General features: G+C 36.9%; 1 protein-coding gene across 1 annotated transcript; it reads right to left on the minus strand.

Annotated features, from left to right (window-relative positions):
- Positions 1 to 8,395: 8,395 nt before the first annotated feature.
- Positions 8,396 to 12,481, minus strand: LOC115449279 (probable 39S ribosomal protein L24, mitochondrial). Its single transcript, XM_030177056.2, has 6 exons — positions 12,234 to 12,481; positions 11,983 to 12,158; positions 10,341 to 10,458; positions 9,625 to 9,765; positions 8,752 to 8,883; positions 8,396 to 8,549 (listed from the first exon to the last, which is right to left on the minus strand). The coding sequence occupies exons 1-6, from the start codon at positions 12,327 to 12,329 to the stop codon at positions 8,451 to 8,453; spliced, it is 762 nt and encodes a 253-aa protein (XP_030032916.1). The 5' UTR covers positions 12,330 to 12,481; the 3' UTR covers positions 8,396 to 8,450.
- Positions 12,482 to 12,886: the final 405 nt, after the last annotated feature.

Raw genomic sequence — 12,886 nt, forward strand, 5'->3', positions numbered from 1 at the left:
TATCAACCCGCATAGCGACCGCCGTACACGAGGAGTTAAACCCACCATAATGGCCCACGTACATAAGTGTGTCGCGGTCCGGGATCAGTCTGTGTATATCCGGCTCGAACAGCGGATATAGTGCATTTACAATTTCAGTCATTTTCAAATTCTGACGTCGTGTAGCTATTAGTTCTAAGCTACCGTGTCCGTCTATATTCCCTTCAGGCAAAAAATTTGGGTACATTACTCGCAATACTGTTGCATATAATTTACTTTTAGTTAAGTTAACTAGAGATCTTTTAAATCGTCATGGATTTGCTATCACTTCGAAACGTGCTATCGCTGTGAAAATGAAGCCACGCAAGTCTCTTAGGAACAAGATCTGTCAAAATAATCAATGGTAGCGGTAGGTTTCCGGTGCCACGCGGGAAGACACGTGCAAATTCAGTATTTAATTGATTAATAAGCAATTCACTTTCGAACATGACAACTCGGTAGTTAGGGAGACGTTATCAATGAAATTTGAATGTGTGACGCGGCAGGGAGCGCCCGCTGCGTGCTCGTTACGTAATGTAGTGTCGCTAACTGTGCTACTGATCTCTGGCATGCACTGATGCTACCTACACCTCGATAAAATCAAACCAGATATGACTTATTCAGTATACATTCTTAGCAACCTGTCCCACACTAAGAATCCTGTCGTTGCTCCACATCCAAATACTCAACGGCTTACTCGTGTATAGCTGCTAAAATTAAATTTCCTATATTTACTTCCTCACAAGTTTATAAGGTAGAATAACCTAGTTCAATTATTTTTGGTCCGAGCTGATATTCGTACCCAGGATCTCAGCGCCGTAGATTTAATCGTACCATGTACGCATTAAAACTACACCACCGAGTCACTAATACACTCATGTTTTCAATTTGATCGGAATCTTTTTAGCGACGCTAAAGGAAGTTTTTTTCCCTGTATTGCCGCGCGTTCTTGACCTGCCTCCACACGCCGCTACATGGCGTCTATCACGTAACATCTACCGGCAAGGACCGCCGTCTACCGCGTGTCGTTACTCACGGTATCTTATCCATATACAATCATTCATAAATACATTACCTATAACTAAATGATACTCATTATTCGACAATGCAAAATGCATTTTGTAAAATGGATATTTGTTCAAATGTGTACTTTATGATTCGATGGACTCGACAGTACTGATTGAACAGGTTGACTGTCGCGGTCTAAGGTTTGGTCTCGTTACACAATAAGCTATCGAGATGGAGACATTTATATCTTTCATCGGTCTGTCTCCAATCCCAGTCTTCCTCACATCACGGATACCTTAACGTTATGGATTCATCCTATAAACCTATGTTTACCGACATACCACACGATGAACTGCGGCGCTTACGTGACTACTCCTGCATATTCTAAAATACACTAAGCTGATGCCTGAGTACACCATGCGGTCCTCCAGTCTATTTCATTGATCAGAAACCCGAGTGCTTATGACGACGAGAGACTAACCATCACAGATTGCGATGTCAACACATTCGAGCCGGCTTCCGTGGGCGACAGCACTGATTGACACATTTACACACATGTGCTTATAGAAACTAATAACCAGCGTACGTGAGCACTGGACCGTAGTCATGTCCTTTGGTTATTAATTTACGATATAAGGCTTGTAATCGTGATGCATAGACTAACACGAGATTGACAAATCACACCAAAAATATAGCAACAATTCCTGTCTTGTGTTTAGGGGTCACATATTCAGGTAACTACTTTATTTCAACCCACCATTGAACGGGACACCACAGTAAATTGAAAATCAATTCTGATCAATCTTTCTTTCGGTTCTAATTTACATCACTTCGATGACTGAGCTGGGTTTTATTATAATTGGCTGCTCCTTAACTCATGGCCCTTAAAACCTCCTGTAACTCAAGGCACTTAGTCCCTAGAAAAATGAGGACATTGACCCTTCCGTAGCATACAACAGCATCTACCTGCAAGTGTGCGTCTGTGCAAATGACCTAGAGTCGGTATCGAGCCCTAATCACGTCGGCGTGTCCGTCGCGTGACCGCCGCGTGATGATAATGACTACGGCGATTACGTAGCATTTACATTTTACTGCGCCGGATCAGCTGCGGAAACTTACCAAATCACTTCCAAATTTACACTAGATACCTAAGGCAACGGAGCCTTTGATAGCCCACATAATGCAAAATCTTTATAAAATAGTTTCGTGAAGGAATATAAACAAAAATCATTGATTTAATTAGAAAATGATTAATTGAAAAAACATACTCAAAAAATAGTTATGAGTTGTACATTATAACATAAAAGAAAATAGACAACATAGGTGGTAGGCTATATAGCACCTAGGCAAAAAATGATTAGTAGTGTGCGTAGTATGGTATTTAGCTCAGAGTCCCGTAAAGCATCTGGTAAACCCTGTAGTGACTGTGTTTTATCACAGGGGCAACCAGTAATTCATCAAAGAATCCGAGAACACTGAGCACTCGACAGAGCCCCATCAAACCCGAAGATCTTTTTATAGCTTTTCTGCGATCCACACAGACCCAAGAGGTTCTCAAGCTCTTTTGCCTGCCGCTCATTATGATAATAAATTGTATTCTAGCACCCTGTATTTTTTTTTTACGTTACCACATCGTAAATATCGCTATTCCTTTAAAGCTTAAAGCACGACTAATTCGGCTGCCACAGCTGTATTGGCATGATTTTATGCAATACGAATGGCATAGCCGTGATGGTCGCGCTGAAGCGATATTGCGTTTTCTGCCCAATAACAGCCCGGGGTCTTAATTTAACCAAAGGTTTTCTTTATATTTTTCGTAAAACTATTTTATGAAGACTAAAATTGAGTAGGCCGTCAATGATTCCATTACCTTATAGATAATACTATGTAAATCGTATCATGTATGATAGAGGAGTCTGTTTACAGACGGACACTGCTTTGTAGGTAAGTTGTGACGACTGCACACATTCATGTAGACTGTAGAGTTAGACAAAATGTTAATATCTACTTACATATAAAGAATACAATGAAGTTCATTTCATTATTGATATAAAACATGACCGATTGGATAAATGTGGCACGAAATAATTGCATCTTGATAACACATAAAATAGATGATATTCAAATTCAAACCGTAATACTACAAATATAATGTTCCATTCTGCTCTAACAATTTAACACCAAGCTGGAGAAAATGAATTACATTCAATGTAGGTAGGTATATAAAGTATATTTTAGATTGTTGCTTCTATTCAGTGTTGTCAACCCTACTGTTTCAAGAGTAGATTTATTGTTTTGATTTATAAAAATAATATTGTCATCCCTTAGTCCGATTTATCCTTTTTTTTTCTTCGTTTGACTGATGTTTTGCATCAGTCGCCTCACGGGCCTTGTACGGTGAGCTAGTACGTGAGGGAATCAAGCTCTGTAACATCTTTTTATAGGTTAACACTTTACGAACCAATATAAGTACTTAGCATAAATAATCGGCGAACTTTTTGTTCCTGTCCGGATTTTAAAATTAATTTTAATATAGTTTTTTAGTTTTGGTTTGCTAGGTTGGCAACAGTGTTTGTATTACATACGAATGCATTGATAACGAGTCACGCAACACGGGTATGATCAATATATTTATTACTCCGGCGGATAACCTGTCGCGGAGAGCGCGGGATCAACTCTATTTACTATTACTGTTTATAAATAACAGTAAATACTTACCAGTTCTGTTTATAAACACTTCTTCCTCGACTATGCACAATGCACATATCCATGAACGTGTTTGGGATGGTAGTGAGCCATAATCAATGCTTTATTAGCTACTAGCTGTGCCCGTGTGGAAATCTGTGTCACAAAATGTTTCCCGCGTAAATTCCGACCCCGCGGAAATTCTAGGATAAAAGGCACCTAAACCTTCCTCAAGAATTGCACTATCTTTTAGTAAAAACCGTACAAAAATCTGTTCAATAGATTTTGAAAAAATCGATATCATACAGACAGATATAGCTTTTGAGGACTGTTTTATAATATGTATAGATTATCATTTGCGTTTACCCACTAATTAAGTATGCAATATGCATTTTACTAATTTATAAAAAAATATCCATAGTTATGAAGTTAAATATTACCAATGACGACAATTATTCAGCTTGTATACGTTCATCTAGAGAGCATCCAGATTATTTTGGATCGCCGAGACCGTCAAAAACAATAAAAAATTATACTTAGTAAAAAATACAATTTATGACAACCTTTTAATTACATTTTAAATGATCTAAAAAGAAAAAATAAGACATACTTACTGGTTATGGTAATCTGAAAAATATTTCATATAAATATGAACCCGAATTTTTTATCAAAATGATACGTGAAGTCCATTGCGCAAAGTCCGTAATAAAAAATACATATCAGACATGAATAAGATTTTGTATTTAAATTGGATCTGATATTTAATCATTTATGACATTTATCAACCGAGAAACAAAAGTTCATCGAAGCACGTGGCGGTCAAAATATTGTGTTATGTCGTCTGGTGCGAACTCGCCGATATCTTTCAAATCAAATCAAATTATTTATTTCTAAGCATAGATAGTTTACAGTTGTTATAGAAATACATAATTTGTTCACTATGTTTTGCTGTTGCGTCAGCGTACAAATATATAAGTTTTATGTTGACTATTACATCACATAAAGTGATGTAAATATGTATCTTGACGTATTGCAGTACAACTTGTTGCAAAAAGGTTACCCTTACTTACTACTTCCACTCTTTTCTTTGTTCCGTGGTATCAATAGAACTTGTATACATTAATGTAAACAAATGTATTTGAAGCTTGTGTTACACGCGACACCGTCCCCGCTAACAGTTCCGGGATAAAATCAACTTTATTATGTAGGGATATAATAGTTATATTGTTGTGCATGTTTGTGCGTTTATCTTGTACTTCTAGCACATATACGAACATCTTCAGTTCATTTGTGATAATAATAAGATGTAACATTTTCGTGAATTACCTGCCTGGCATACCAAAAATGACTAAATTTCAAAAACATGCCAAAATTTAAAATAATTAAATAAAAATGAGCTGTTTTTTTTTTATATATTATATACCTACGAGATATAACCATAAGATAGAAATTGACGTTTTTTAATGAATTGCATTGAAACAAGGTTTATGTAATATTGTAATCTCGTTAGTAATGTGGTTCGCAGTATTGTTCACTCGTAGAGCCGCCTGGCGTTACCTTTGGACTTGCGCAAACTTTCCTCGTCAAGAGCTTGTTATTAAAAACATGTTTACCGAATGGGCATTCGTGTGATGACGTCACAAGTCTTGCAGTTATCAAAACAAATATCAGCTTATCCAGCGAGCAACTGGCTCCGATACAATAACATTATCGGTCAAATATTTCAAGGGGAAGGTCAAACTGATTATGTAAAATTAAAGTTGTTGCGACCTGTCGCGCTTGAGTTTAAAGACACAGGTATTTTAAACTATTGACTCCCAAAGTGGTCCAGGTGAACCCCAAGGGTCTACTACAGGAGACTTGACGGGGTCTAAGTTGCGTGACCAAAAAATGGGGGTCCACAATTCGTAAGCGGGGATCTACGAAAATGTATCTGGTTTGATATAACGACTAAAATGTTAGCTTGGCTTCACCTATCAATGTATACAGATAATATTGATAGTGGTCGTGAGGCACGGTGATCCAACATACCCCCCCGCTGGACGGTAATTGTAATGTTGATCTGCGAAAGCTAACAAAAAGTTCACCGGAACAAGTAAAATTTTTTAAGGGGTCTATAAATGAATAAAAGTTTGGGAACCTCTGTTTTAAACAATAAATTAACTGATTGATTTTAATTTTATATTTACAACAGACCGACGAGTGACGGAGGTCAGGTAGAGTCGAGTGACAGTCATCGCCCATAAACATACACAAATCTAGAGACGAAGCACAAACTTACCACACTTGCATTATAAAAGCGGCGATAGCCTAGTTGGGTGTGGAATGGACTGCCAAGACGAATGTCCGCAGGTTCAAATCCCCAAGGGCACACACCTCTGACTTTACTAAAATCATGTGTGTATTCTTTGTGAATTTATCGTTCGCTTTAACGGTGAAGGAAAACATCGTGAAGAAACCTGCACATATGAGAAGTTCTCTATAGGAATTTCGAAGGTGTGTGAAGTCTACCAATATGCACTACAGCGTGGTGGACTATGGTCTAATGCAGCTATACTCTAAGTGTGTTCCGCGGAACCCTAGGGTTCCGTGATACCTTTGTCGGGGTTCCGCAAGAATTTAGAAAAAAAAATCAAAACACCTCTCTCTGGTCGCTCCGCGGCCGCGCGGAGACAAAACGCTATGAACGTTATTTATTTATTTATTTGTATTTGTAGAAACATGTGTTAAGTACAATAGCTGGTACAATATCTCATAAGTTTGGTATCAACAATTTTATACTTGTACAACCCGTTCGCTCTAAGTTTGCCGGTCTGTGGAATGCGCGTACCCTCCCCCACGTGACAACAAAATTTATAATGTGTCATAGTTTTACCCAAATATGTACGTACACAATTTTTATTGTTACAATTAAATAAAAAATATTTTTATATTATGTTTTGCTGACGCTACTTTTCGAACATCATACCTATCGCCAGCGGCAAACTTAAAACGAGCGGGTAGTATACTTGTGAGCGCGCGTATAAAAACAATTGTTTTATTGTAGGGTTCCATCAAGTATTTTGCTTCCCAAAAGGGTTCCGTCATTTAAAAAGTTTGAGAACCACTGGTCTAATGCCTCTCAGTAGTAGAGGAGGCCCGTGCTCAGCAGTGGGCAAAGTATATTATAATACAGGGCTGATATTATTATTATTATTATTAACAACGGCGAGCAGCCTCATGCTGCGTTAGGTTAGCTACTAACACTGGAGAAAGTTCGCTGGTCGAGGTGTCTAATTTTGCTGTACATAATTAATATGCCTACTTAGTCTGGTATCAGCCGATGATCAGTGCCTAAGAGTATTTTGCATAGAGTTTGTTTTTCTGAGTAGTGTTGCTATTATTTTTGTGAAGGCGTGATGTTAATTATAGACAGAGAAACCTCATTCAAAAAAGTAACGTAATATATTTTGAGAAATCAATAGTCATTTACACCAGATGTCCCACCTTTGACTTTCCTTTTTGGTAAAAAATTATTGTGTCAACATTCGTATATTGGTCATATCCCCCAAACTTCGGAGAAGTTGACAGTAAAAATTTGATGGTGCAAAACGAAAGGAACTACTCCGTGAGCTCAACAAACCGGAATTAATTAGACATTACAAAACATTACCTACAGTAATGTTTCCTTAGCGTACTTGTTGTAATTCTAACACTATAGATATGAACGTTTGTGAACATTTTTAGATTTTTTTAGAATTTATAACAGAAATCTCTAAACTCATAAGAAATATTTGAATTTTCGGTCTATTTTTCGAACTAGATTTTGCTGGAGTCGCCGCGCCGGTCGCATCGGCCGGCTATAATGATTGAGGTTTTTATAACGGAACAGGCTGCCAACACAGGCTCAGCATCGACTAATACCGACCATATCATAATTGCTTCTTAGAGCCAAACACCCACAAATACACCACCTTGGTTCTTACGTTATAAATACCCTCTGCTCGTATCCTCACCTGCCTTATATTAATTCCCAATATATAAGGGGGGCAGGGCAGATTTCTACGAAATATTGGAACGGAGCCGCGAACAAAATCTGATGACATAAATTCGGACATTGATATGAAAATTAGTGTCATAAAAAATTACAATTTTATGTAACTGTACCGCGATGGTACATAGGGATACAAGGTTTATGATATTTGCGTCACGATGTAAATGTGTCTAAAGTACTCACATCGGCCACACAACGCCAGAAGTCCGGCTGTAGCCTGTCGCTGCAATCTGTCGCTTGATTATAGCACGACACACTACACTTTGTACTCTGCTATGACATACAGTAGACAATTGCAAAGTTTCAACTTAATTTCAACCGCCGTTAACCGTGATGCCTTTATTGCACCGTTGAGCGACTGAACCGACGCCGAAATTTAAAATTCGAATGGCCATCCTGCTGGTGGCGCGAGTGCGCGGCGTCTGATTGGTGCGCGCGCTGTGAGCTGCGGCGACGGTATTGGCCGATCCCGTTAGCGGCAAATACGTGCGAAATTTGAATTTTCTTCGCTGTTCACATCATAATTATTTTATTATGTCAGGCGTTTACGAATACGATTGAACACGAATGAGCCCATTTAAAATTTAAATACGTATCTACGCACCTCACGAACCCTGATTTCTTTGTCAAGATTTAGAAATAAAAAAAACATTAATTTAGAAACAAAACTATAATTTACAATAATTGTCTATGGCTATCCGCTACATTAATACCAGTAGGACTTGGCAGGCACTCTGTGCTCCTCGATGCCCATGTCCTCCATGATCTCCATCTCGAATGTCTTCAGCTTTGGCGCAAATGTTACCTAAAATAAAAAATATATTTACCCATCTAAATCTTATCCAAAACTGGCTTGTTTCGAGACTATGAACTGGAAATTTGTGAATACTGTATTTGAAAAACTGATATCTCGTTTTTAGAGTCAATAAATATATAAGTTTAGATAAATTAATAAAGTAATTTCAGATTACTTTAAAAAGTCCACCTCTGCCTATAGTAACATTTACCTTGATGACGTCATCAACTGCAGTGTCTTTTTCTACATTCTCTATGTACAGCTCCTTGCTCTTGAAGTCGATGGTCTCTTCGGCGGACTTGGGCACCGGGATTATTCTGCTGCTGTCCAGAGACACGCGCACCTGGAATGTGAAGAGCATGGTTTGATTAGATTCCACTGTCCTGTAATAAATTTAAGTGTTTACTTTATATTTTCTAACATAAAATAACTTCCATGCTGAAGTGTATGTAATGAGCTAAATGCATTTTATATTGAATTTTTAGCGGCGTAAAGGTAAACACCGGTGTAGAGGAACAGATGGTTACATTCCTCTATGGAAGGGAAAGATTCCCAATCAGGCAGCTGTTGCTTGTGACCGGCCGCAGCCCCTCCGACAGTTTCTATTCGGAAGTAGTATATATGCTGCACGTCGCGCAAATTGTGCAAGCGTGATTCAGGATCGATGTCGCCATCTATCGTGATTGCTGTGTGATATCACTGTAGTTGCGTCACTGCATCGATCCTCTTGCAGTTCCGGTGATGTTGACAAGATGGCGGTGTATGCATCGATTGTACCGCCACAAATGCAATACCAGCTGTTTACATATATAAAAATATATGTAATTATTAATCTGCATTTTAGACTGCAGTAGTGTATTATACGTCAAATCCAGTATATTGGCTTTGAGATTTAAAATTGTCTTGCCTCAGGTTACTCAAATAAGAATATCATTAATTATACTATTGTCCTCTTTTGTAATTTCTTCACCTCTGTCAGTTCAAAATTAGAACACTGAGAATACATTTAATTTTATGTTCATATATCATTAACAAACAACATAATATTAGAGGTATTTATTCTCATTACACTAAGTGTATTTACCTTCTCCCCATCCTCTGTGTACCTCCACTCGATGTCCGTGGGCTTGAGTGACTCGGGGTCGACGAGCTTCACGTCAGTGGTGACGAGCAGTGGCGCCTCCGACTGGATCGTCACCCCGGGGAACGACTTGTCCTTACCCACCTACATATACAATATACACAATAGTTTTTTAATTAAATATATTTCAACTTTGTATACAGGGTACACATACCAACTTAATGTCATGGATACAATATGTTAACTATTTAAAGTCAGCATTGAGACAATGTGGGTACTGGCTAGGTTATACTTTGTTTTCCAAGTTTTTAACCAATGTAGCAACTTTGTAAAGAACTTATTGATTTAGTTCTACTCAACAATAATGAACTAAACAGTATATGCTGTAGTATAATGAAATATATAAAGTTGCACTCAGGTTTGAAGGCCCAACTCTCTAAAATGTATTTTTTTTTCATACAGGCCTAATGAAGTGACTCCACTGCACCTAACGTTAAGCAGAGTGGGGCCAGATACTGTTGACTTATGATAGGTCATTATTTCTCACCAGCCAACACAATTAATATGTCAGTCTGTATAAAACTGGATATATGTAAGTTGATCCAGGAACACCCACACAGGCCACTAAGATTAGTATTGTTTACAATAAAAATACTATTGCTACCACCAGCGAGTATTATAATATAGGCATTAGCTAATAGACATAAGCTGTAACTGACCACTCGCAGGTGTGTGTTGAGGCCCTCCACCACAACCCAGTTCCGTTCCTGTATGACTTGTGACACTATGCCCTGCTTGCCCTTGTCCCGGCCCACCATCACTTCCACACGGTCACCTCTGCAATACATTACAAACTCTATTATTTTCACTTTAAACAATATCTCATATAATTTATATCATGTTTTAGAAAAATAAGTTGATTTGATTTGCTTTAGGTGTTCTCCCACTACATTATCAATTTCAACTTATGTTATGACTCAAACATAAAATAAAGATTTGTGTCACAATGAGAAACTCATCATTTTATTTCTTAGTCATGCAACCTGCATCCTGCCTAAGAGCTGCCTAAAATATGGTAATAAAAATAAAATTAATACTAAAACTGAATTTCACTGTTAAAGCAGATAAAAACTAATATTTATCCAGAATTGCATGCTTTGAATTGTCTTACTGATACATATTATATACTAGCTTCCGCTCGCAGCTTCGCCCGCGTGGATTTCGGACTTCAAAAATGGAGCCGGTCGCGAACGTTCGAGAATGTTCGTTTTACGCAGCTACTCGCTAGGTGATTCGCTAGCCTCTAGGTGCCAAGCAAGCCGCCTGCCTGTGCGTTCGTGACCTTATATATATATATACAAAAATAATCCTTATAGCATGATTCAGTATTCACGCGTGATGGCTTATTATTAGCGTATTTCATGTATAACATTGGTGTTTCTATATCGATTTCTATGATTCTTTTTTATGGAATATTTAATAATATTAACTTTTTTAATTAGGGATGACTGAGAGTGTTATAAACGTAAGAGTAGACAAATATAATGAGAAAGCTTCGAACTGCTAAGCTATCGGGAGTTACACATGTTATTGTGAGTCAACCATAAAAGATAGACATATGCTGTTGTGGGATATTTTTTACATAATTTTAAGGAGAACATATCCGTCATACATGATTTCTGTGTAGCTTTAACCATTAAGGTTGCACACGCGACGGAAGCTTAAAAAATGGAGTAACTTCTCCCGTTTTCCCAACATTTCCCTTCACTGCTCCTATTAATTGTAGCGTGATGAAAAGTATACTATAACCAGCACAGGAGTATGAAAAAGTAATTGTACCAAGTTTCGTAAAAATCCGTCGAGTAGTTTTTGTTTCTATAAGGGTTATACAGACAGACAGACAGACAGACAAAAAATTTACTAATTGCATTTTAGGCATCAGTATCGATCCGTAATCACCCCCTGATAGTTATTTTGGAAATATATTTCATGTACAGAATTGACCTCTCTACAGATTTATTATAAGTATAGATTATGTACTTTTTGTCAAATTGAAAGTTATCTTTTACTTAGACTATAATACTAAGTTTATGCAGCAATATATTGCACAAAAACTTCCACAATCCTAATGTGTTTAAACTAGCAACAATATTCTATACACATACCACTTGCAGTAAGTCGTGCAAACTTCAAAATTAGTAAAGGTCAACTTATCGTGATTGTTTACATGGTTTTCTTACAAGTTTAAACCACGCGTACGGGTGGTACTAATGACACACTTTCAAAATTTATATGAAAAGTTTTCGGTCCCATCACGATGTTTTATATTTAGCGACAATAGAGACAGTAAAATGCACAAACTTGAAGAAGCTCCATTCAGCGATGGGCTCCACAAACACTTTCTTGCGATGCACATTGCGATCGTTCTGCTGCTTGAACTGACCCGACCACGGCCTGTTCGTCGTGAAGCGGTACTTCTTGCGCGCTATCTGTGCCTTCGGATACTGTGGATACCCGGTCGGATTCTTCCAGTACACCTTAAGATACATATTTTAGGTTATATTTTCTGATTATGGAATTATAAATTCACAGGAAATATTGAATGTACATACCTGCTCATAACTCCTTTTTACATATGACTCTGGCAGATTTGAGTATTTAATTGTTAAGTCACCGACTTTTTTTGCTAAATAACCAAATAATCGCATTTTGTTTTGTTTCGTAACCTCTTTGTTTAATTTTTATATTGACATTTGACAGTTTTTTTATAAAACTTCAAACGTGTAAAGGAATTACAAACATAACGAATTGTTACAAACATAATGTGTTTAGTAATTTTCGATAAAATGATTTCCTTAAAATACATGACATTAACATTAAAAATTATATAAAACCCATAAAAATCTATTATAATATATATTACCTTTCCTTTACAAGGAAATAATTCCAAAAATATGATATTATATTACCAGTTTTGATGTATAATAAACTTTTAGCAAATACTTGGATTAACCTATACTTATCTAATTCTAATAATTATGTTTTTTTTAATTATTATTATAATCTAATAATATTTATTTACGATACTGTCTATTGAGGAACGTAATATAAACAGACAATAAGTGTTTTTTTTTATATGTGACATGTCAACAAATAATGTTATTTGAATATTTTCTTCATCAAAATTAATGAAGTAAATTACGATCTTTTCTATTTATTTTTTCACAAATTTCCGATTAATATGATTATAAATTATGGACGAAAC

This window comes from Manduca sexta, chromosome 5, assembly GCF_014839805.1.
Source record: "Manduca sexta isolate Smith_Timp_Sample1 chromosome 5, JHU_Msex_v1.0, whole genome shotgun sequence".
In the NCBI taxonomy this organism is placed as follows: domain Eukaryota; kingdom Metazoa; phylum Arthropoda; class Insecta; order Lepidoptera; family Sphingidae; genus Manduca; species Manduca sexta.